The sequence below is a fragment of the Pholcus phalangioides genome, unplaced genomic scaffold, assembly GCF_987345545.1.
Source record: "Pholcus phalangioides strain wild (caught in Gottingen) unplaced genomic scaffold, Ppha-v1.0 ptg000009l_1, whole genome shotgun sequence".
Taxonomy (NCBI): Eukaryota; Metazoa; Arthropoda; class Arachnida; order Araneae; family Pholcidae; genus Pholcus; species Pholcus phalangioides.
Window position 1 is genome coordinate 54,489,480 of NW_028301602.1, and position 26,192 is coordinate 54,515,671.

General features: G+C 36.3%; 1 protein-coding gene across 1 annotated transcript in view; it reads left to right on the plus strand.

Annotated features, from left to right (window-relative positions):
- ergic53 (lectin, mannose binding protein ergic53) overlaps positions 1 to 26,192 on the plus strand; it is a 199,172-nt gene that overhangs the window by 27,664 nt on the left and 145,316 nt on the right. Inside the window, exons 3-5 of the mRNA XM_089236553.1 lie at positions 6,436 to 6,533; positions 6,661 to 6,768; positions 16,008 to 16,069. Coding sequence (XP_089092679.1) covers positions 6,436 to 6,533; positions 6,661 to 6,768; positions 16,008 to 16,069 — 268 coding nt within the window. The remainder of the gene's footprint in view (positions 1 to 6,435; positions 6,534 to 6,660; positions 6,769 to 16,007; positions 16,070 to 26,192) is intronic.

Here is a 26,192-nt window from a genome sequence, read left to right on the forward strand (position 1 = left end):
TCGTCTTGAAGGTCTTGGTAATGAGTGATTCTTGTCGTCACTCATTATTTTTACTGTAATGGGAGTGAGCGGAGGATTGGTGGCAAGCCTCTCAATTTGCTCAAGAACATCCAGAGCCTCATCTTCATCTATGTCACTGTCTTTCAAAATAGGAGTAGGAGCATTTTGGCATGACGCTGCAACAGCAAGTGCGAAGACCTGAACACTTTAGGCCTGCTTTTTGACAGGTGCAAGTTCCACTTCACTGTTTCTTGCAGCGACATGATTTAAATTTAAGTAAGGATTGAGGTGCAGGATTCTTACTGGCTGGAATTGGTGCGAGTCCTATCTATTAGGTAGACTTTGATATCGTACTTCCATAAAGAATAATTTCCCGGTCTGAGCAGAGGGAATTTGAAGTCAGATTTCATTTTCAGGAATGATAAGCAAAAAGTTAATAGATATTTTGACCGGGCCCATAACCTTGTTAGCGCAGTGTCGCTCAATAAGAACCCAATTTGAAGAATAAAGTTCATTTTAATATGGCAAAAAATAAACTATGTTGAAACAACATGTGTATACTAAACTGACATCGGACTAATATTGAACTAACAATGGACCTAGATCAAGAACAAATATAATCTTTTATAGACAGGGAAATTCCATAATCCGTCATTTGCATAAGGTATGAAGGAATTCCTCCCTCCCAACAGGTAATCGATGTAACAATATCGCTCAAGCACACTCCCTATATTGGTGGTAACCAATGTAACAATATTGCTAAATTGCACACCCTATATCAGAGATATCGATGTAACAATATCACCCAAGCGCACTCACTGTATCGCGATATCGATGTAATAACATCCCATAAGGCGATTGGTGCGCGATCTTGGCTTCCAATGCTTTCCTATGGGAAAAATCACCTTTCTTTAAGGAATATTTGAAAATTTTCTATTCATTTTATGCACTCAATTTTTTCCCCTCGAATACTATGGATATTTTTATGTAATTTAACGAGAGCATTTAGGATTTTAATTGTTGGTTATTTTTTCTCGAATTGTAAATTGCAACAACATGCAACTTTTTCAAAAATCAAATTTCCCATATTTTGTGCCATAGATTTTCTTAAAATAATTTTAATAAAAAATCATTGTGTTAAAGCATGTATCACCATAGTGTTGAGAGAGACACAAAGCTTCAATACATTTGAATGCATGGTGTTCAAAAAAATGTACCTTACCGAACAAAAAACTTAGTTTAGAGGAAAGAGTATTTTAATAGAAAACATTAGCATATATATAATGCCTGCCATCTGTGTATATCAAAATGTTTAAAAAATATTTCTATTATAGGCAGAACAAAATCTTTGTTCTGCAGAAAAGATTGTAGTATTTAAAAATAAAAAAAATTTAAAATAATTTGCATTCACCAACCCCCTCACACTCATTATATAGGCATCAGCATTTCAACTCTGATGTTGTTACATCAGATTTCACTGATATCAGACATTGAAATTAACAATACATCACTATGTTCACATCGGTGATTCATCGTAAATCAATACATTGCCCAGTCCTAACAAAATTTATTCACATTTTTACAGTATTTTATGAAAATAATTCATTTCTTGTTCAAGTATCATGTTTCCTTTCTGCAAAAACCAACAGTAATCACTCATCACTGAAGGGTCCCACCTGCCATGATCCCTCTATCACCTACCTGCCTCATCCATAGCTTGACTGTCTTAGTGGAAATTTGTTCATCTCTGACTGCTCCCAGGTTATGAGGGAGATGGATTTCTGGAGTCATTCAATATCCAAGAATTTTGCACAAACAGAGCAGGTCTTGAACTAGCCATTGGTAATTTTCTTTTTGTGGTACATCTAAAAACCCTTTCATTATAGATGTGAATGATTGTCTGCAGCTAGTTCTAGGTAAAAACAAAATCAATAGTTTGTTCATTTGAGGACCTACAAATGCTCCTTTTTAGTTTTTTGTCATTTAATTTTGGAAAATTTTTCTTTTAGGTGCGAGAAACCTGGGCCAGATTTGCCCACATCCTTCATAATTCTATCAGTCCCAGATGCTCGTTCCCGTTGCATAGGTGGCCGCTGTGGTGGTCATAGTAACAGACTCGCGTCGCGAGGTTCCAGGACCGAACCCCACAGTCACCACAGTGGTGGTCGGCTGAAGTTGGTTTTCTGTGGTTTCCAACTTCAAGGCACGAATGCGAGCCGATCTCCCCTTTAAAAAGTCTCGCCACAGAGAGCAAAAGACCTACAAACAGTACAAATGTAATTCAATCATAAAGCATTGCCCACTTCACTTGTGAAATATAAATGGCAGCACTGAAAAATCAAACAAAACTACATACGCACTTAGACTGTTAGGTACGCACACACAGTTACACTTCCGACCCAACTTGCTAGGTAGTAAATCACCCATAGATGATGATAGACCTGAGTTGTGCTCAGTTTGAAAGAAAAAAAGAAAAGATGAACGCAGCATAGACGTAGGAGGGATCACAAAAGGTTTGGTGAAGGAGGTCACAAGCATCTTCTTCCAGATGAATTTTTAGTTATTAGCCTTCAAAAAACATTAAGTTGACAAAAATTGATTAAAATAGCTGATAAAGATATTTTATTAGCCTTTCGTATTTAGTCTTTGATATTTAATTTTTTACAAAAATATTAACATAATTTTTGATCATCTTGAGAGGGGCACATTCCCTTCCCCATACACCTCTGATCAACCCCAATTTAATGTGAATTGATGGCAACAAAACTTATTTGGAACATTAATGCATCTTTGACTTTGCTCTATTTTTTGACTAAGGGGGTTGTACATAAGCATACATAAAAAGCCTGTGGTTTCTCTTTCAATTAAAAAAAAAAGATGGAGAATCCTGTTGTAAATAAAGATAAAATCAATCCTGCTAAGATATGTCTTTGGAAGAACAAAAACTAGTAAGGTGTTCAAAAATTTATTAAAGACAAAATTTTGAGAAAAATTTAGAGAAATATTGTATTGGTTTCAATGTCTTTTCAAAAAGTGTAAAAAATAAAAAGAAGATATAGTATAGAGAGATTCATCTCTTAAGAGAAGAGGATATTGTAATGTATTAAGAGGAGACAAAAATAAAATTTTAGAAAATATTTATATATCGATAAACTCACACAACAGGCATATGAACAATTACAGTGGAGAAGGTAAAAAAAATAACAATAAACAACACCTTGCAATACAGAAAGGCAAAGAATAATAATATTAGATTAGAATAATATATATAATATTGTAAAGCTATTTAATGTTATATCGAGTATCATTTTAGTGAGGTTTCACTATTTATACAATTGTACTTCGATAATTCTGACATGATTAACTAAGATCATTTTTAAGATAACTTGAATTCTAAGAATTCCCCTTGAGTTTCTTATTCAATTTAACGTTCAAATTTTTTCCAAATTTTTTGGATGATTCAAAGTTTAATTCCGATATGTCACAAGAAAATTTATCTTTTCCTCATAATTTACATCAAATTCTGTTAACTTTGTCACCCTTTTCCATGGTACAATGATCTTTTACAGAATATCACATGTAGCCAATATTTGAAAAATTAGAACTAAAAAAAATCTGATGTTTTGTTTCAGCTCTAAGTAAGAAGCAAGGTTTTCGTTACACGCTCACACACACACACACACTCTCTCTCTCTCTCTCATATATATATATATATATATATAATCAATCCCAGTCACCTGGCTGGTGAAATTTCATGCCTTCCTGTATTGCTGCACAAATCTCAAATAAATCTATGTGCCAAAAAAAAATTTACCTGAAGGAAAAGGTCCAAAATAATGCTTGTTTTGACTTTTTCGGGCATAATGACCCTCTTTCATATTAGCAGATATGCTGCTATAAGTGCCAAAAATTTAGTGTTGCTTTCAGCCTGGGAAAAAAAATTTATATTATTTCTTACTCGCCATGGCAACCTGGAGTCTGAGATTTGTGGGACCCTACTTGTCTGGCATCATTATTCATTAACATTTTTCACCATGTCCAAGCAAGAGTATAATAGTATAAAGCAGCGGTTCTCAACCTATTCTGACTCGCAGAGCCCTTTCCAATGTATAATTTCTATTCCCGTTTGGCTCGAGGAGTCAACCCTTCAGACCTTTTTTATTTATTTATTTACAATAACCCCAGAAGGCATGAAATGCACTTATACTGGAAGAAAAAAAAATAATAGTCAGTACGGGAAGCACTTCGCATACGGAGCCAGGTCGAAATCCCCAATAGTGGAAGCAAATCTTGCGTAGGAGGCACATACAAGTTCTGATGGAAGACTGTTCCATATTCTTGCCACACGGCATCTATATCCTTGGAAAAAACAATCCCTTCTAGCCATTGGTATTCTTATTTGGAAGCGATGCCTACGAAGGTTAACTTGCCTGTCTATGATCTCAAAGAAAGGCTCTCTCGATGGTAGATAAACATTTTGGTGGACTAGTTTGTAGCACATCTTCAGATCTGCAGCGATTCTACGCCATTCCAGTGAGTGTAAACCCAGAAATTTAAGTCTCTGGCAATAAGATAGACCGCTCATGCCAGGTATTCGTTTAGTAAACGACCTCTGTGGCTTTTCGAGGAGCTTTATGTCCTTGATTTTGTAAGGGCTCCATACATAAATTAATAATTTATTAATCAAATTTACTGATTTATTTTACTTTTTTAAAGCTGCTGCGGAGCCCCTGGAAAGTGAACACAGAGCCCCAAGGGCTCCCCGGAGCACTGGTTGAGAACCGCTGGTATAAAGTATAATTTATACTTTATATTAAACAATTATCAACCAACACAAACCATAATAGGCTGTTGCTAAAAAAATATCAACAGAGATATCTACCCTTATAGACCTGCTTGTAGGACATTCATATCCCTTGATGTCAAAAGTGTGTTATATATGTTTGTATATTGTATTGATGCAGTGTAAGTATACATATTTCGTATTTGTGTAATAAAAAAAGAAGATTCATACACTTGTTCAACTCTATTACAGAAAAATTGTGATTGACTTTCGGATGTGGTTAAAAGATACAAAATAAAGTCATGCATAGATTTTAAGAAATTGTGAGAAAGCAACAGAGTCCCTATTACTGCCAGAAGCTAGTGACAACATTTTAGAAGAAAATAAAACTGTTAAAGCTCAAAAATCTCATTTTTCATTGTGTAAAAATCAACCTTAACCGTACAATGTTTACGAATATGCAGAATTTAACAAAAAAAAAAAAGTTTTCGTGATCATATTTACATTTTATTGAAACACTAATTGTAACAATGTGGAAATTGGCATAGTAAGTGGTAGCATTCAATACATTTTTATATAATTAAGAGTTCTTAAAGTCTAGTTGTTTTATTTGGATGAATTGGACAATTCAAACTTTTTTGCTGTCTCTTTGAGCTTCAAATTAACCAAGTTTGGCTGTTAATTAACTAAGTTGATGAATTAACCAAGAATGTATATAAGCATCAAACTTGGTTAATTTTAAGGTCAAGATGACAGCAAAAAAGTTTGAATTATCTAAAATTTTAGTTACCCAATTCATCAATATATGACAACTATAATTTCACAAAAAATCAAAAACTCAGTAAATGTAATTTCTTTTGGATGCACAAAAAGAACCATTGCACAAAATTTTGAAGTTGTTTTAAAAATAAAAAATGTGATTTTGGAGCTTCAACAATGTCATTTTTTTCTAACATGTTTGTAGTTTCTGCAAGTGTTAGAGCAGGAAACTCTGTTGCTTTGTCATATTCGTTTTTGTCCTCTTCATGAGAATTTTTAATGTGACTTTATAATCTCTACTTTTTAACTAATGTCCACACTTGTAAGTTGATCAAAATTTGTTGTTTATAGTTGAACAAGCGTACGAGCCTTGATTAGACGCAGCAAAAATGTTGCTGTTAACGGACCGACAAACTCAGAGGGTTGTTAACAGGCATCAACAGGAACAAAAATTGCAATGGAACATTGCAAACGACGTTGAGAGGGTGAAAATCACAAAAAATGCATGCAGACTCATGCCTGTGGACACACCGAAGGATCTTGTAGCGCGAATCATCACTGTGGCGACACCAAAAGCATACCTGATATCTTCGAGCGCGTCCGGGAATCATTTTTACGTCTTTGTAGACTGTGCAATGATGTTAGTGGCCGCCACTTCCACCTACTCTTGTAATAATTAATCAAATAAATCTTTTTGTGTTTATTATACTTTTTGTCGTTCCAGTGTGACGTCGAAACCTGCATGCATTTTTTGCAATTTTCAACCTTTCAACAGGGTTTGCGACACCATATATCTACTAACAACCTATAAGTTTGTTGGTCCATTAACAGAAATCCCTGTGTGTGTGTGTGTGTGTGTGTGTAAAAAAACATTTTTTTTTTTTGTTACTCAGGTTCTATATGGTCCAAGAGTCCAACAAATTTTGATTGGTGGCAAGTAGAAGTCGTATTCAGAGTGAATGGTCGTGGGAGATTGGGAGCTGATGGCTTTGTGAGTTCGAATATTTTTGCCGAATGATACAGCACCTGTATCATTCTGTACACGAGTAATAATTTTTAAATTACACGCAAAGGTTATAATTTCTTTTTTTTTAAACATATGTATTTTATTTTTATAGGCTTTTTGGTATACTCAGAACAAAGGTGTTGAAGGGCCAGTATTTGGTAGCAATGATCATTGGATTGGCTTGGGTGTATTCTTTGATTCCTTTGATAATGATGGGAGGGTATGTCTGAGAAAACCTTATTAAAACATTTTTCAGTAGTAGCAGATATCTTATGCATCTTTATTTTAGGATTTATTTTGTATGGTTTATGTATTAAAAATAATGATAAAGTTGTTTTGACAGTTATATTTTAAATAATTTCTTAAATAGAGATTGGGATGCAATATAATTTAATTACCTTATATGACATGAATGTATATCTTGTATTAATTACCTTAATTTCCTATCATGAAGCCATAGCCTATCTAATAATAGTTCTTTTTCCTGGAATTTCTACTTTGAGAGAGTCTAATGAATTTTTTTTTTCTTTTGTCTAATTTCATATTGTTTCCATTTTTATGGATAATATCTAATATATCAATTATATTATAAAATATTTGATATTAAGAAAACACAGACAGTAAGTTAACTACAAAATTCAGTTTTATTAAAACTTTTGTATTTTTTAGTTCTTGAATAGAAATTACTTGCAGTTTTTATGAAGCTGCAAATTTTTTTTTTTTAAACTTTTCGTTTTATTTTGGATGCTACTTATAAATATTCCAGAAATTATGACTACAGTCCGTCTTTGGGCATTTTGCCGGAAAAAATACCTTTTTGGCTGGACAGTGGCAAACACTTGTAAAAACAGGGCATAAATGATAAAAACTGGCAAAAATGGTTTTATGAAATAAAGATTTGACTCAATGTGTATAAATTTGTTTCCTTGCCTCCAAACACGTGCAGCTCATTTCTTTCGATTGGTTGAGCTGTTATCAAAACATTCATATTATATATAACTGGGATTTTAAATCATTACAACAGTCAACTTCATACTGTTGTATCATAAAGTAATCTGGTAGAATTTAAAAAATTTACAAATTAATAAGTAGAGACAAAGTCGTGCCCATTATAATGACCCCACTTTATAGTGATTATTCCATTGCAATGACTAAAGGAAAGTCCATAATGTTTTCATATATACAATAAAACCTTATCCAGTCTTCACTCCTGTTAGATCGTCATTTTTCTTCAGGCCTTTCCAGCTTTTACAGACAAAAATGTTATTAAACCCTTGTTTACTCATCTCTAATTTTGGTTAACTTGTCACTGTGAAAAAGTTTGAAAGAGAGGAACAGATTATTTTTATGGCACCCACTGAAAAAAGAGCTTGTTAATAGCGTTGCTGTGTGGTTAAAATTCACCATAAAAGCCTATGTACCGAAACGGGACAGTTTAAGTAACGAAAGTTACACTGCGGAAGTTCATTTGCGATTAATGTTTTTGAAACATTAGGGACTGTTCGAGCTAGACTCTATTTCTTCATGGATCTCCACTACATTAGGGCTTAAAATTTAAACAAAATATTTTTGTTGAAAAACCAGACATTCTTTCCAAAGTTGAGGTCTTCTAATGTTTACTTTTCCCTGCCTAGGCCCCTAAGTCAAAAGTGGATCCTGTGTTCGAGATTACCTTGTAGTTGTATCATGAACTACTGATGAAGAATTAAAACAATAAAATTATATTTCATGTATATTTAAAATTAATATCCGATATAGTTCTGTTGTAAAGAAAAGCTAACTACTCTCTCTAACAGTTGCTCTGATTAGTCTAAAATAAAAATTACTAGTATAAATCAAAGCGCCAGAGTATATTTTACCATAATAAGTTAAGTAATAAGAGATCAAAAAAGGTAAATTCTATTTTTTCTTTTGCTAACTATAAATTTTATTAATATTGTAATTTTGATTCATATTTTAATAAATGTTGTATTAGTTTAAATTTATACGATTTTCACAATATTGCACATTGAAACTGATAGCACTTCACTTAAGTCGTCACTCCGTTTTAGCCGCCATAATTTTTCGATAACTTGAGGTGACGACTTATGGCTGTATTCACCGACAGTGTTTAAACTGCAATCGCAGGTTAAAGAATTAGAGATCGACACAGATTGATTAAAATCCTCAGTTTAACCAATCCATTCCGATCTTCAATCCTTTCATCTGCGATTGCAGTTTAAACTGTGTTGGTGAATACGGCCGATAGCCAGGTTTTACTGTATATTGACTATATCCTATATTTTTCCTTCGTCCGGAATGATCAGGATCATTATAAAAATATACAAATCTTTTGCATAGATTCTTTTAAATATTATACTAGATATAAATAAAGGGAGGACATATAAGTTTGTTCTATGTTTGGCAAAAACATTTTTATCAGGATGTTTTTACTCTAGGTTTTTTTAGCTGTGCAAAAACTTACCAGCCCTGAAAATGCTTGATTATTGAATCAAAATTTGAGTTTAAAACTGTCATTTGCATAATAAATAGAAAAATAAATGCATAACAATGTCTTGCATACATAGATGGGGAAAGAATCTGTTCTTACCCAGACAATTTTTACCATGGTTTTTTCCACCTATAGCAAAAACTTGCTAACCCTGATACAGTATAATCTTTTTTGGATCGAGAAAAAAAAAATTGTTGTAGAGAGATTTATTGCTGTATTAAGCATCATTGTACAGTAATACCTCGACTTAAAATACCTCCAATTGTGCGATTTCAGAGTTACACGGTTTCTGAGAAAAATGCACATTTCTGAAATTCAAGCATAATCATTGAATTATTGCTGAGATATCGGAGATCATTCATCAATGAATAAAATAATTTTTTAAATTTATTAATCAGAATATTATATTTAATGGAATTACACACCAATTTTTGATAGCTTACGGGATAGAAGTGGGAGCTGGTCTCCCATTTGAAAAAGTCTCTTCACAGTGAGCAGGCAGACCTACAGCACAATATTGAGATAACATGAAAATTCAAACATTTCCATCTTTACTTCAGAAAATGGGAGACAGATGGTGGCAGCATGAACATGTTAGGGCCACTCAGAACACACATTACGGCATGTGCCGATTCATTAGAAATTCCATTTAGGATTGTGTACGAGGTGCATGTACAGTTAAGTAGTACGTATGTAAAGATGAAAAATTTGCTGGAATTTCAGAATGAAATCGCAAGGGTTGTTTGATATGCTTTTTTCACATATATGTATTAATACTCGAAATCCAATGCTAAGTTTAAAAAATAGTTTGTATAATGTATAGCTCGTAGGTGATAATGCATCTGGTCTTTGACTTTCAATTAACTTCAACTTATGGTTGAATTTGTTTCCTTGCCTCCAAATATACACAGCTCATTTCTTTCGATTGGTTGAGGTGTTATCAAACATTAACAACAGGTGTTAAATAACATTCACAGCATTTAACACCCAACTTTCATTTGTGCCGATTTCAGAGTGCAAATACCTACAGATTTTATCTTGTTTACCAGAGCAGATTGCAGTCACAACGCAAGTTAAATTTAGGAATATTCATAGAAGAGTACCATAGCATTATAGTCATAGTATAAAAGGAAAAGACAGGTGTTTTTTCTTTATGGTTTACATACCGTTTTTCTTACAGGTTTATGTTCTTTCTAAAATTTGGCCCCAATTAATCTGTTTTTCTATGGAAAACTGTAACCAGACTTGGGCTGTAATCACCGGCCCCACCTTTTGTATAACTTTGGGGAATTACTGTGCTTCGTCTATTTTAGAAAGAATTGGTTTACTTTGGACAAAATCCGCTACTTTCATTGCTAACACAGTTCTAATGGTAGGGCATTAGATGTTTTAAATGCTAGTATAGCATATAATGCTTTTTATAATAAAACACTTTTGTGTACCACTCCATTAAGTGTGATAATGATACTTTCTTATGAAAAGGGTTTCATTTTTTTTATACATTTATCATGCAGTATTTCATTCAGTAAAATTCATTATGCATATCTCTTCTAACAGTTATTTGTATCTTATTTTCTTCAAATGATTCCAAGGATAAAATTGCCATTGGTTTGGAAAAAATTTTCAGCTTTCAATAATTTTTATGGTCACTTCCTAACTTACAAACGCGTATCAGACTTTTTAAGTTACGAACTGAAATATTTTGTGACTTTATCAAATGTACTTAGTCCGTAAGCGTACATGTGTGTGTAGGTGGAGCCAGTAGAGAAACAGGCTTTATAAGCGCGCGTAAGTTAAGACGCATTTCGTTCGCTAGCACACCTCGGCGAATTTCTTGGTGTTATTTTGCAGCAATCAATTCATTTCAAATTGTAACAGTAAAAATGAGTAACCACCAATGTTTAGATGATGGAATGAGGTGGCAAATTGTGGGGAGGCTAGAAGCAGGCCAATCTCAAGTCCAGATTTGTAGAGAGTTCAATTTAACACCCAGCGTCGCGTGTAACTTATGGAAACAGTTCCAGGATACCGGATCCATCAAGAGAAAGCCTGGGCAAGGTCGTCCAAGAGCCACGACGGCCAGAGAAGATCGCCATTTGTCGAATACAGCGAGGCGTAACAGAATTGCTACAGCTTCTCAGCTCTCTCGTGACTTGTACTCGTACTTGTTTGCGTCCCGCTCACTTCTACAGACAGGAGAATCCGTTTATCATGGTGCAGAGAGCATAGAGATTGGAGTATGGATCATTGGGCGACCGTTGTCTTCACTGATGAGTCCCGGTTCAGTCTAAGCACAGATTCTCGCTGTACGTTCATATGGAGAGAACCAGGGACCCGCTATCTACCCTCCAATGTCTGCGAAATCGACCATTATGGTGGAGGAGGTTTCATGTTGGATGGCCGCACACCTTTCCATGTCTTTGAAAGAGGCACTGTGACTGGTGTGAGGTATAGGGATGAGGTCTTGGAGCCTTATGTTTGCCTTTTCAGGGGTGCAGTTGGCCCTGAGTTCATTTTAATGGACGATAACGTGAGGCCACATAGAGCTCTTCTGCTCGACGATTTTCTAGAGAGTGAGGATATTCGCCGGATGGATTGGCCAGCCAGATGTCCAAACCTCAACCCTATAGAGCACGTCTGGGACGCTCTAGGGAGGGCAATTGCAACTCGTAACCCCCCCCCCCTCCGGGAACCATCCAGGGAATGAAAACAGCGTTGCTGAACGAGTGGGACCAATTGTCACAGGAAATGATAAACTGCCTTATTTCAAGTATGAAATCTTGCTACGAGACCTATATATCTGTAAGAGGGGACCATACCCCCCTATTAACCCATTTTTTTGTTTATTCTACAACCGCTGTTTCATACCTTCCGACTCCAACAAGTGTTACGCACGATCATGCGTGTGTATTACAATTATTGAATGGTTATTTGTTTTGTATTGTATCAATATATGTACATATCAAATTTCATTAAAATCGGTACAGTAGTTCTAGAGATAATCGACCAAGTTTGCAAATTCTCTTAATTTCTTACACCAGTGTATATGCAGAGTACATCATATTATGTACATTGCATATTTAAAGCATAAATTTGAAAGCATGTTTTAGGATGACCAAACGGCAACAGAAAATGATAAATAAGCCTTATGAAAGTTCAATGTACTACTATTACTAAACTGTACATGCACCTTGTAAGCATTCCTCTGGAGAATTTCTTATGAATTAGTGGATGCCGGATTGTTGTTGTGCATACATATAAGTTGTGGATTACGTATAACCCTAACATATTTATCACATCAGTTCAGTTGGAGAAGTGCTTTCACCTGTCATTCATATTGGAAGCATCTCGTTGTAAAGTTTGCCTGCTTTTTGTGGGGAGAGAATTCTTTAAAATGGGAGACCAGCTTGTTTTTGCGCCATAAAGTTCGGAAAACCACAGAAAGCCAACTTTAGCTGACCACTTCTGTGTTGCCTGCAGGTTTCAAATCTGGGTCCTCTTGATGCAAGTCCATCACAGTGCTGACAGGACACACAGAATCACACGCCAATATGCTGTTACTTAACCGTACATGATCCTGGTGTACATTTCTCTGGAGAATTTCTAACTTATAGTCCGTTTCTGGTTAACTTTGCAGTGAAGAGAAAGGTAGAAAGTGTATTCTTTCGCAGCGAAATATAGTTCCCATATATTGGAGGTTTTGGATGATCCTTTGTACAGAATATTTCAGTTTTTTTTCTATGATTTTGAAAAAAATACTGAAAAAATATCGTTTTGAAACTGTTTATTTGTTTAAAATTTTCAAATTAGAAAAAATATTGGTTACCATTTTTGAAATCCATGGCAAGCACAACAACATTTTGGCACAATATCCTAGAAATTTTCCCAGCCAATATATCACTTATGTTTTTTTTCGTTATACAATTATATACTGTATATATTTTTTTAATATTGTTATTTGGTTGAATTTTCCATAACAATACAATTTTTCATTCAGTTTTACATACAGTTATAGGCTTCAGGGAATTCAGATATTCACTCATAGATTACAGGAAGTGTTCCCTCTTCCACGAGAGAGAGCGCCTACGGATACCATTGTGAGAGGCTCTTTATGGGTGCAGAAGGTTTGGTTTTAGGTCATCCTTTTTTTTGTAATCATTTATTTCTTGCCCTGTTCATGGAATACAAATACAACGCCATAACAGGCAAAATGCCCAACGAGGTGGCTGAGAAAAAGATGCCCATAAAAATATGGATGTCATATATTTCAAAAATATAGCAACCCAATTAAAAATGCAATTAATAAAAATCGTAAACAATATATACACATGATAAAATATTATACACTGTCCATAAAGAATAATTATGGTTGTCTTATACTAAGTATGGATAGCTTCTCGATTTACTATCTCCGGGGGTAAGCTATTCCATTTATTAACAACCCTATTAGAGAAAAATTCCCTGCGACACCATAGCCTTGCATTGTCCCTCACCAATCGATACTGGTGTCCCCTTGTAAAAGCAGTCGATTGTCGGTGTACTAAAAGTTCATGGTCCATCCCATTGAAAATTTTGAACACTTCGATCATATCTCTTCGACACAAGCATTCATCCAATGTAAACATATTCAAAAAATGAAGTCTTTCTTCATAACTCAAGTCCCGTGTGCTAATAAGGACACGCGTAACTTTTCTCTGCACCCCTTCAACCAAGTCTATGTCCCTCTGTAGGTATGGTCTTCAAAACCTTACAGCATACTCCAGTCCAGGACGAACTAACCCTCGAAAAAGCGGAAGAATGACTTTAGGAGAAAAGTTACTTCAGTAGTAGTTTCTGAATAGTCCTCTATAGTCGATCACGGAGAGTGTTAACAAGAGTTTGTGTCTTCCCACACGAATGATACCTTCCACCCATAGCAAGGGGCTGCCTGTTTCTGCAGATGCCCCTTGCCTTTAGTGTATATTCAGATGAAACAAACGAGAGAGGGGGCCCACAGTGATTTAGACCCGAGATATCCACGCTAAAAAGTTCTCTGCTCTTCCATTCCTGAATACTATATTTTTTGTTCTTGAATACTCGCTGTAAACAAAACTCAATAAGAATCATCCGTAATAACCATGAGCGGCACATCAACTGTAACAAAAGACTAAAACTGTCTTGAAAACAAGTGCCATCTATGTATACCATTCGGGGGAATGAGCAATGGAAATTTTGGCAAGAAAAGTGCGTAAAAAATTCTAAACGTTTCCATATTGTTATTATTATTTGGTGCTATTCCTGCATTTACACGTGAAAACAGAGTTAATCTGCTTGTTCTTAATTTTTTTTTTTTTGATTGGCTTCAAAAATTTTATTTAACATTAATTTTTTCCATATGAATTGAAGAAAAAATTAAAAATCCCCAATTTTTTTGAGAGCTATGGTTAATATACAGTATTTTAAAATTATATGTTGCTTTCATATTATTGTTTGGAATTTTTCTTATAAATAAATTTCAGCTGAGGGAATGGAAAAAATATTGCAGAAAAATATTACTATAGATGTTTTTCAAAATTTTTAGTGTTACTTACGGCACATCAATGAAGAGTGACACACTGATGTAAGATAATTATTTTTTCTAAATTTTAAAACACTTTTCGATCAGAAAACAAATGATTTCAAAAACCTTACTTTAATTTCTGAAAGTATCGGCAGTGCTTTTTTTAAAAATTCCATAATTATTACTAACTTACTGTGCAATTTTTTTACACGTAAAAAAGAGATTTTTCTCAGTGAGAATGTCGAGAATTGGCATTTCTTATCAAGGCCGCGCATTGATACATTGGTTATGAGGCTTTCCTTCCCATAGCAACGAGTGATACTGTTCCCTCGTAGCTTCCCTTTTACTGCAAAGTTAACCTGAAACAGACTATAGTAGATGCTAGAAAGTGGGTTCTGAGTGCATACGTAGCCCTAATGTATTCATGTTGTAAGAGTTGAGTTTGTTTCATATTCTAGTGGTAACTACCATGTAACTTCCATATTTTGAAGTGAAGATGGTAAAAGCTTGAATTTTCATGTTATGTAAGTAGCATGTTAAAGGTCTGCATTGCTATCTGTGTTGTATGTCCATCAACATTAGAAAACAGCCGAAAACCAACTTTAGCTGGTTACCACTGTGTGGTCAATGTGATTTGAACCTAGATCATTGTGATGAGAGTCTAGCACAATTCCCATGCACCTGCACAGAGGCAGTCAGTGTAATGCATGCAATATTTGCAACTTAGCATTTAGGTGATAGGGACTGACTGCATGAAAAAGCATTTGCAAAAAAAAAGTACTCAATAAATTCATGAATTGTTTGGAAGGTCTAATTTAAAATTGGAAAAAAGGAGGAAACGCCCAAGTCATTGAAGAAATAGTGAGAAAGAATCAAGAAAAGAAGACTACAGTTTTTGGAAGTTGTCATGTAACTTAAAAAGGAAAACAGGAGGTAGAAATCCATGGAGTTGTGAACGGAAACATTTTTGAAGAAAATTTAGCTCTGGCTTTCAATAAAATTTGTGAAGGGCTGTGGATGATTGAATGATCCATGAGGTCCTTGTATATTAAAATGTATCTACAATATAGCAAAAAAATAGACATTTGTCTATTCATTTCAAATGAAGAAAAATGAAGAAAAACTAGATACCATGTGGAGATGAATTTTTGGAAGGGAAAATTATTGCTCCCCATCCCACAGAGGAGGAAATCGATAAAATCTGTGCGGAATCTATAAATTTTCATTCCTTCGACCAATACTGTCCCATTTTGATTCCAGATTAGCAAATTGGCATGATTTGGATTCTTGGACTTGGTTTGTAGACACTGCTTGGAACAATCCTGTTTGTAAGTCAAGGAGTGACTGTTTCTATCTTTTCAATTAAATTTGAAAACACTAAAAGTATTCAATAACAATTAATTTCATTCAAATAATTTTTCCATTATAGGGAAATAATCCTTACATAATGGCGATGGTTAATGATGGAAACAAAATGTTCGATCATCAAAGGTGAGTTTTTTCTTCCAGATACCACAATATTTTTTGTTCCTTCATATTTCTTATACATAGTGTTGTTTTATGCAGCTACAGAAAATCTCGAAAAGTATGAAAATCATGTGTAATAAAGTTTGCAGATATTTTAAACTGAATTAACTTTAATGTATTTCTTTTTTCAAAAAAAAAAAAAAAAAAAAAAAAAGACTCAAAAACACAAATACAGTATACTAATGCCTTCATGCTACTGCAACTGTGTGCTGGGTGATTCAGAAAGAATCACGAAATTTCAAAGTGGAAAGATATATATTTTTTCCAATTAATGATACAGAATCATAAGTAATATATGTACTTATCTAGGAAAAATGTTTTACATGACTACAGCATAACTTTTTTGTGACATGTATAATGTTAAAGCAACTGTGAAATCTTACAAAACTCATTCTGAAAAATTCAAATGCTGAAATAGTCTGCCTTCATGGCCTTTTGCACTTGAATGAAAAATTTTAGCTCATCACTGGGCTTTGGAACTTGTTATTCAATTTGTATGGCTTGTAACACATTTGTTTCCTCAACACATGCCAAACAGTATGCCGAGAAACACTTTAACTGGTGATTACTGGCTAACATCATATAAACAAGAGAACACAAAGCCTTCTGCTTACTTAGCACCATTTCACTTTTTCATGTAAAGAGCTTCATAAATGAAACAATGATGTCATTATTTGTTCATATACAAATACAAATACAAATACAACGCCACAACAGGCAAAATGCCCAACGAGGTGGCTGATAAAAAGATGCCCATAAAAATATGGTTGTCATATGTTTCAAAAATACAGCAACCCAATTAAAAATGCAATTAACACAAATTACAAACAATATATACACATGATAAGATATTATACAATGCCCATAAAGAATACTTATGGTTGTCTTATTCTAAGAATGGATAGCTTCTCGATTTACCCCAACATGTTTATCGTATTTCTTTTTAAACGTGTCAATTGTGTTACAATTTACTACCTCCGGGGGTAAGCTATTCCATTTATTAACAACCCTATTGGAGAAAAATTCCCTGCGACACCATAACCTTGCATTGTCCCTCACCAATCGATACTGGTGTCCCCTTGTAAAAGCAGTCGATTGGCGGTGTACTAAAAGTTCATGGTCCATCCTATCCATCCCATTGAAAATTTTGAACACTTCGATCATATCTCCTCGACACCTGCGTTCATCCAATGTAAACATATTCAAAAAATGAAGTCTTTCTTCATAACTCAAGCCCTGTGTGCCAATAAGGACACACGTAGCTCTTCTCTGCACCCCTTCAACCAAGTCTATGTCCCTCTGTAGGTATGGTCTCCAAAACCTTACAGCATACTCCAGTCCAGGACGAACTAAGCCTCGAAAAAGCGGAAGAATGACTTTAGGAGAACGCGAAGAGACCTTTTTGAAAATGAGACCAAGCATTCTATTCGATTTTTTGACAACCGCTGAACAATGTTCAGAAAACTTAAGTCGCTCGTCAATGAGAATTCCCAAATCGGTGACTCTAGTTGCATCCGGGATAGTGACACCATTCAACTCATAAGAGAACCGTGGGTTGTTCGAACCAAAATGAGCGACCATGCACTTATCTACGCTAAACGTCATGCTCCATTCATTTGCCCATGCTGCAATCTTGTTTAAGTTGGTCTGGAGCAACTCCCTATCGCTTTCATTCCCGATTACCCCCATTAGCTTCACATCATCTGCGAATTTGCTAGTAATTCCATCGATACCCTGATCGAGTTTATCGATAAAAAGTGAAAAAAGTATGGGGCCAAGGACACTTCCCTGAGGAACTCCACTTGTGACGTCTGTCCAACCAGAGAATTCCCCGTTCACCATAACTCGTTGCGACCTATCTCTTAACCACGATTCTATCCAATTCAGCAAGTTGCCCCCTATTCCAATCTCGTGTAAACGCTTCAAGAGTTTGCCATGTTGGACCCGATCGAATGCCTTCTGGAAATCAAGGTAAACAACGTCGACATTTTTGCTCTTACCCAAAGCCTTAGTCACGTAATCATAGAAGCAAAGGAGGTTAGTTACACATGACTTCCCCTTCCTGAACCCATGCTGATTATCCGACAATACATTATTCTCTTCTATCCACTTCACAAACTGCCTTTTGATGATAATTTCCAAAATTTTCGAGAGGGAGCTCGTCAAACTCACTGGACGATAATTAGACACCATTTCTCTACTACCCTTCTTAAATATCGGAACAACGTTAGCCAGTTTCCAATCTCTCGGGACGATACCCTCAGCAACACTACTCCTGTATATCTGTGCGACTGGCCCCAACAATTCATTAGCACCTTCCCTGAGAACCCTGGGATAGATATCATCTGGTCCTGGTGCTTTGCTTGCACATACATTTCTTAGAAGATTTAGGACCTCCACGTCTTCCACTTGAATATCGTTGAGCGTTTTATTACCCCATGCAACACCCGTATATCGAATATCATTATCTCCATTAAAAACCGACGCGAAAAAGTCATTGAAAGCACTACACATGCCTACATTGCTCTCTACTTTTGAGCCTCCTATCGAGAGGGGGCCAACTGTCCCCTTACATCCATTATTGACGTATCGAAAAAATGATTTTGGGTCAGAGCCAATGTTATCTGCCAACCTAGATTCAACTTCCTTTTTACTATCCCTTATCGCTTTCTTCAACAGTCTTCTTTTATCAGTAAACAATGATAGGTCACCTCGTCCACTTTTATACTCTCTGAATGCTCTTTTCTTTTCAAGATAAAGGTTCCGCACGCTATCCGTGAACCATAGAGGGTGTGATGTACAAACACGCTTTTTTCGAACAAAGGGTATGACGTCGTGCAAAACAGAGGACAGCTTCGTACTAAATTCTTCCCATTGACTTACCACCCCTACTGATTCCAACCGGTCTTTGAAAACTTCCGCTAACCTTCTTCGCAAAACATCAAAGTTAGTTCTCCGAAAACAAGGAACCAGTCTTTTGTTATCAACCTTACCCGAGGAAAAGTTACAGAGAAATCTGACGATACGATGATCACTGGAAGAAAACTCTTCCCCCACCGAAACATGTTCAACTAGATCCTCAGAACTAGTAAGAACTAAATCCAAAATAGCATTACCCCTAGTGGCTTCTGATACAAGCTGATACAAAAAATTTTCGAGCACCAACTTAAGAAAGTCTCTTTCATACTGATTTCCAGATGAAAGGTTCTCCCAATCAATACCCGGGTAATTGAAATCCCCTAGTATGAGAACCCTCTTTCGCTTACACATGTAGGAAATTTCATCATGCATTTTGGCGATATAGTTTTGATCCCTATTCGGTGGATTGTAACAAACCCCAACAATAAGCTTATGACGTCTTTTGTTCTCAAGTTCAACCCATATGGTTTCAATATCACTTCTCTGCACGTTACACTCTCTAGCCTTCAAACATGATTTCACGTATATCAACACTCCACCCCCTTTCCTATCAGATCTATTTCTCAAAAAAGTATCGTATCCGGAGATGTGTAAGAAAGATTCATCCCCATCGTTTGCCCAAGATTCTGTAATGACTATAAGATCCAAGTCCTCCACAACTATCATAGTTTCTAAAAAATCTTTCTTGTTACCCAAGCTCCTGGCATTTATTAACACACATTTTAATTTGCCCGGTGGTTTGTTGTCAATCGAGAAGCCATCCAAGTCAGAGGTGGGTAATTCCCCGTCAGTACTGTTGTGATTATCATTAACTAACCCGCATTCCCGACTACGTGGTCTGGGAGTAAAAAACCTGACCTAAGACTATCGTAAACCTCCCAGACCCCTCTCTTATTTAGATGGATCCCATCCGAACGAAGCCACCTATCGGTAAATGCGGGAAGCTCCAAGAACGTGACCCCAAGTGAGGAGCAAATGTCCTTCAGGCCTATATTGAATTGGTGGATCCTACTCCTATATCCCCTACTACCCCTTGGCAGCACTGGAATCACTGCCACATCTGAACCCCCCTCCCTAGCGGATAATAGTAAATCCCGGTATTCTGACAGAGACTCACTAATATTCGCTCCTACCTGATTTGTTCCCACCCACAGAATCACCCGCAAGGGCAACTTTCGGCGATGAAAAACGTCTCGAACGTTGCCAATCTTCCCCCCAGGAAGACAACAGCGCTCGAAACCCCGAAAATCCCTACACACTCGGTTCCCAAGTTCCCTAACCATAGAATCGCCGATGATTAAACCCCTATCACTATCCCCCTCTACCTCATCCACGACCACCCATTCGCCCTCTAAAATGTCGTTGTTCGTGGAGATTGCTTCTTCATCAACAGGTGGCTCGACGACCAGAGGGTCCGTTATAACCGGACCCTCTAGCACCCTAACTTTTTCCCGTAAAGCTTCGACCTCGTGTTCCAGCCTTTTTCTATCCAAGCACCCTTTACAAATGAAACTATCAGCTACTATACCCCTAGACCAGGGAAACCTCCCGTCGCAAGCTCTACACAACACTAGTCGAGGTCGAGGCATACTAACACTATTGCTAAAGCTAGATAATAATAATAATACTTAACAATACGAAAATGAGAAACGTTAACTGGAAATTAAAATAATGTAAAATACATTACTATGCAAAATATACGTAAGAGATTATACGAAAAAATTACGTAAAGTAGAATGCTCAGCACTAAATCACGAAGAATAAAATAAATATGTATATAAAGAATACAACACCCTCTAAAAAAAGTATTAAGCTACGAAGTACAATTTATACTTATTAGAATTAGCTAACTATCTCAAAACACTAACACTACAACAATAGGCCCAAATGGAAGGAAAACAACGTTATTGAGAGTACCCGGGAAAAAGTATACACTGTTTGCTAACACTAACGTCCAAAACCTACGAACTTATATCAAAGAAGCGAGCGAACCTGAATGCGAAAATGAAATGCGAACGAGAAAAATAAATATAAGTCGATCGAAAATACACAACGAAAATTTAAAAAAAATGAGAGCAATATAAAAAAAAAAAAACCACTTATCTCACAATCCAACGTGCGCTAAAAAAAAAGAAAATCACCGCAGAATATGACCCAACAATAAACAACACGCTAAGTAAAACTCACGAGAACGAAGAAAAACACAAAGAAAGACACAAAATGGCGCACTGGCGTGTCGGTGAGCGGAGCGCGATAATAGCACGTCCGTTCCCAACGACGGCGAAGACGATTATGATTATCATAATCTTAGACATTTTTCCTTTATATTCATACACTACTTATAATTCTGTATTTATAATTAAAAAAAAAATTACATTTTTAAATTGGATTATTTTTCGTGAATCACCCTGTATTATCTTCTTTCTCCCTTTTCTTTGCCCAGCGAAACAAATTTGATATAAGACACATATACCACTTCCACGAGAAAAAATTTTCTTGTGAAGTAATATTGTGTAGGATGTTTTTTTTTAATAGAGAAATTAAAGTACAGGTAAAATATTTGATCCAAACCATAAGTAATGTCATGAATGCTATCACTATTACACAATATGCTCTTTTGTCATATTTAATACTCAAGGAATTCTTTGTTTAATTTTTCTGATGGGTTTTCATTTTTGTTTTTCCCTGCTAAAAAGGAATCCTGTTGCTCAACTTTTCCTTTTTCATTCTGTAATTTCTACACTTTATATTACCTGTTCTGATCACCATCTTGTAACATTCTAGAGTTTTCTTTGCATTGGCCTCCTTGTTCGTTGCTGTTCATGACTAATTTACCTTTCCCCCCTTGGTTTTCTAAGTAGTCTAATTTAAGCCATTTACGAATTATCTTTCGTGAATGCTTTGATATCTCCTTGAGACGGGAAGCTATGTGTGCCTGGTCCTTCAATGTTCAGTTTAACCCATGAGTGTGCAGGTTGGGTCTGTGAGACTCATCCACATGCATTTCTTTCATTTAGTGAGACGTGGCATGAATTGTTTGGTTATATTATGAGTAATTTGGTATTGTTATTATAAAATGGCTGAGTAATGGTAAATTACATTCATTTTGTGCTCAACTAGCTGATACCCGGCAACATCGCTCGTCCCGTCGATATACACTGCTGGCCGCCGTAAATGCAACACCCTGAAGGAAGCATGCAAATAATATGAAATTTACAACATGCATTAGCGGAGGTGAGATATGCAAATGATTAGAATTTCAGCGCAGACGCACATCACGCGCGCCTGTGGCGCCACTTCAAAGCGCTATTTAAGGCTTGGAGATTTCGACGATTTGAAGTACGGCAATTGTGTTTTTTTTGTGGTTTTTGTTCAAAAAAAACGATCAATTACGCCTCGTAGAAAACAGCAATCATCTTTTGATCAAGTATCCGAGTTCGACAGAGGAAGGATAGTGGCCTACCGAGATTGTGGATTATCTTTCAGGGAAATCGGTAGTCGTGTTGGACGAAACCAAACAACTGTAATGCGGATATGTGATCTTTGGATGCAGGAGGGTACGACGGACCGACGTGTTCGACCGCATCCACCTCAGTGCACCATTTCACGTGATGACAGGTGTATTGTGCGTATGGCAGTGACGGATCGCTTAGCCACATCACGAACCATAGCACAGCACATTCAGTCTGTACCGCATCATCCACTGTCTGCGCGTACCATTCGACGCCGTTTACAGCAGAGTGGTCTGTCCGCAAGACGTCCATTGCTTCGTCTACCCTTGACGCAGAACCACAGACGTCTCCGCCGTCAATGGTGCGATGAAAGAAGGATGTGGACGGCACAATGGAATGAAATTGTCTTTACTGACGAGTCACGCTTCTGTCTGCAACACCAGGATGGTCGGATTCGAGTCTGGAGACACTGTGGAGAGAGGATGCTGAACAGCTGCGTTATGCACCGTCACACTGGTCCTGCACCGGGTATTATGGTATGGGGCGGTATTGGATATCACTCTCGCACTCCTCTAGTACGCATTGCTGGTACTTTAAAAAGCCAGCGCTACATCTCCGAGGTGTTGAAGCCAGTTGTCCTTCAGGGCTTGCCCACAACCATATTTCAACAGGATAATGCGCGACCACACGTGGCACGCATTGTCCAAAGGTTCTTCGTCAATCGCCAGATTGAATTGCTTCCCTGGCCAGCTCGCTCTCCGGATCTTTTGCCGATAGAAAACATGTGGTCCATGGCTGCTCAACGATTGACCCAGATTACATCCCCAGCTGCCACACCAGATCAACTTTGGCAACGCGTGGAAGCTGCTTGGTCTGCTGTACCCCAAGAACACATCCAAAGTCTCTTTGAATCAATGCCAAGGCGTGTGGCAGCGGTGATCTCCAACAATGGCGGCTACTCTGGCTACTGATTTTGGCAGGAACCACACTTCACAGAAGTCTATAAATTTAATCATTTGATGCTTGGTCAACATGTTATCTACAAAATAAATATTGTTGCGATATTTCATCTTTCTTGGTGTTGCAATTTGGGTGGCCAGCAGTGTATATGTATAGCTTATTAATTATTTCTTAATAAAAAAAATTTCTGCATGAAGTACGAAAAATTTACTTTAATTTTTAAATATTTTAATTAAAAACTTCGTGCAATCGCTTGTGGATACACAATATTTTGTTTTTCCATCTGTGGTGTGTAGATCAGACCTGCCAACTCTCCCGATTTAGGCGGGAGACTTTTTTCATCCTTCCTCCCGCTCTCCGGATTTGTTAAAATTTCTCCGGATTTTGGCAGAAAATTAGATTTTATGCGAGCTTTCACATTGTCTTGGTGTCAATGATTACCGTCGCAGTTAGGGAAAACAGCCATAGAGAACAGCCATGGTCATTTCCATCGAGCAGTCGTAAAAAAAGTCTCTGTGACCAAAATTCCTGTATAATCGTTATTGTATTCCATTAACAGCCGTATGGTAAACACGTTGTTTCCTCCGATTAAACATCTTCGGAAAGAAAATATAAAACTTTAAGCTATATATAGCTAAATATAAAGCTTTTAAGAATTCATATACCCAAGATTATCAATCACTGATAGCATCCACGAAAGGAAACACATACTTTATGAACAGTATGTAGATGTGATTTCTCTATTCTGCATGGAAAGACTGACATGCAATTAAATTCTTCTCTTGGGGGGAGGGGGGGGGGGAAGAATGTAACTTTTACTTAATTTATTAGAAAAAAAAAAATTTCGAAATTTTTATGAACTTTTTTTTTGATCAAGACTATGAGTGTCAGGTGGGGGGGGGGGGGAGAATCTCCGGATTTATGGATTTCAAAAGTTGGCACATCTGGTAGATGTAAAAATTTATGGGATTACCAACACGCGAACAGGCGACAAAAAGCTGTGTGCATGAAAAACAGTGCTCAGGTAGGTTGATACCTTCACTGCTAATGACTGGCCTTGCACTTTGTTGATTGTCATGGCAAAAGCTAAAGGAATCGGTAACTGTAATTGCTTGAAAGTGAATGGTATTTCTTCAGTGATAATTGGAATACGTGGAATGAAGATGTCTTCTCCTTTGGCACATCCAGTTAGAATAGTTGTTTCAAGGATGTAATTCAGGGTTCCCAGCAACCTGGAAAGTCAGGGAGAATCAGGGAAAGTCAGGGAAAATATGAAATATTTGTCAAAAGTCAGGGAAAATTCTAAATACTTGGGAAAAGTCAGGGAAAATTTGAAGGGGAAAAAATCAGAGGATAAATCTACATTCAAATGGTTTACCTTCACTTTTTTCCATGGAAGATTATTTTTCAGATCCCCAGGGAGAGGAAAAAAAAATCTATATCAGCATTTTCCTCCAGATCCCCTACTGAGAGAAATGTCTTATCAGTTGAAGAGTGGGATTTTACAATGTTGGCCAAGAAACAATCTGCCCTCTGAGTAAATAGATGAAGGGATCTAAAGTGGAGAGACCCTCCTTTTTCCATTGTTGAAAGCAAAGCCAATATACCAGCGCTTAACTTCTTTTCTATTTCTTCTGAAAAAACATTTTATTTATTATTTTTTTTTCCTGCCTGTGGGTAGAGAACCTTTAGGCCCATTTCACACTGAGCGGACGTGGGTCCAGATCCCAGATCCGCATGCCCTTTCACACGAGCACTAAAGTTCTAAAAAAATCTTTAGTTTGAAATTTGTGCATAAAAACTTTTTTTCCCTAATTTTTGTAATTATTTTTCTCCTTCACCCCTGATTCAGTGCTCATAGGCAGCCTAGAGCTATGCTTTGGTTTAATCTAGAGCCCCATAGAATAATCTTAATAGTTTAATCTTAACATAAAGATGCCTTTTCAGTTTGATCGTCACAATTAGTCAATGGGAGAACATATCTCAAAATACAGTATTTTCAAAAGGTTTTGAAAAAAATCTAAGATCTGTCTTTTTATAAAATATGAAGAAAAACACATCCAATGATGTTCCAAAAAAAAAAAAAATTCAGGAGATATCAAAGAATTTGCAAGTAGTAAAAAAGGGGAGGGGTAGAGACTTTCAAAATGCCTGTGCTTAGAAATATTCACATCACAATTCTGTCTTAGGCCGGGTTTACACTATAAAAGTTCGTTTATAAAACTTGAAAAATGCAACCAATAGGCGGATCAGTTAAGTTCTCTCGAATGTAACAGATGTGTTTATTGGTTGCTTTGTTTCAAGTTTTATAAAATAACTTTCATAAAACTTTTAGAGTGAAATCCCATCCTTAGATTAGTCACATTTTTTTTTTAAGTTTATAGACTCAATATCATGTAACGTATATATGTAGGTATTGGGGGTGGGACACACACACCAAAACTATTCAAGTGCTTAGGGCTTTCAAACGTGTTAATCCAGCCCTGAGTGAACGCCGTACATGGATAATGTTGTTTAATAAAAGTATTTAGTTTTAAAAATAAAAAAATAAATATTTAAAACAATTTTAAATATTTATATTTTAAAAATAATTTTAAATATTTATATTTTCAGGGCTCGGCACGGGTCACTTTTTTCCCTAAAAGTCACTTTTTTAGAAACTGGTTGCTTTTATTACGTATTTTCAGGCCCAGGTCACTTTTTCCACTTTTTTAGCAAAAAAACCTCGGTCTCGGGCGCTTTTCTATTGTCAGTGT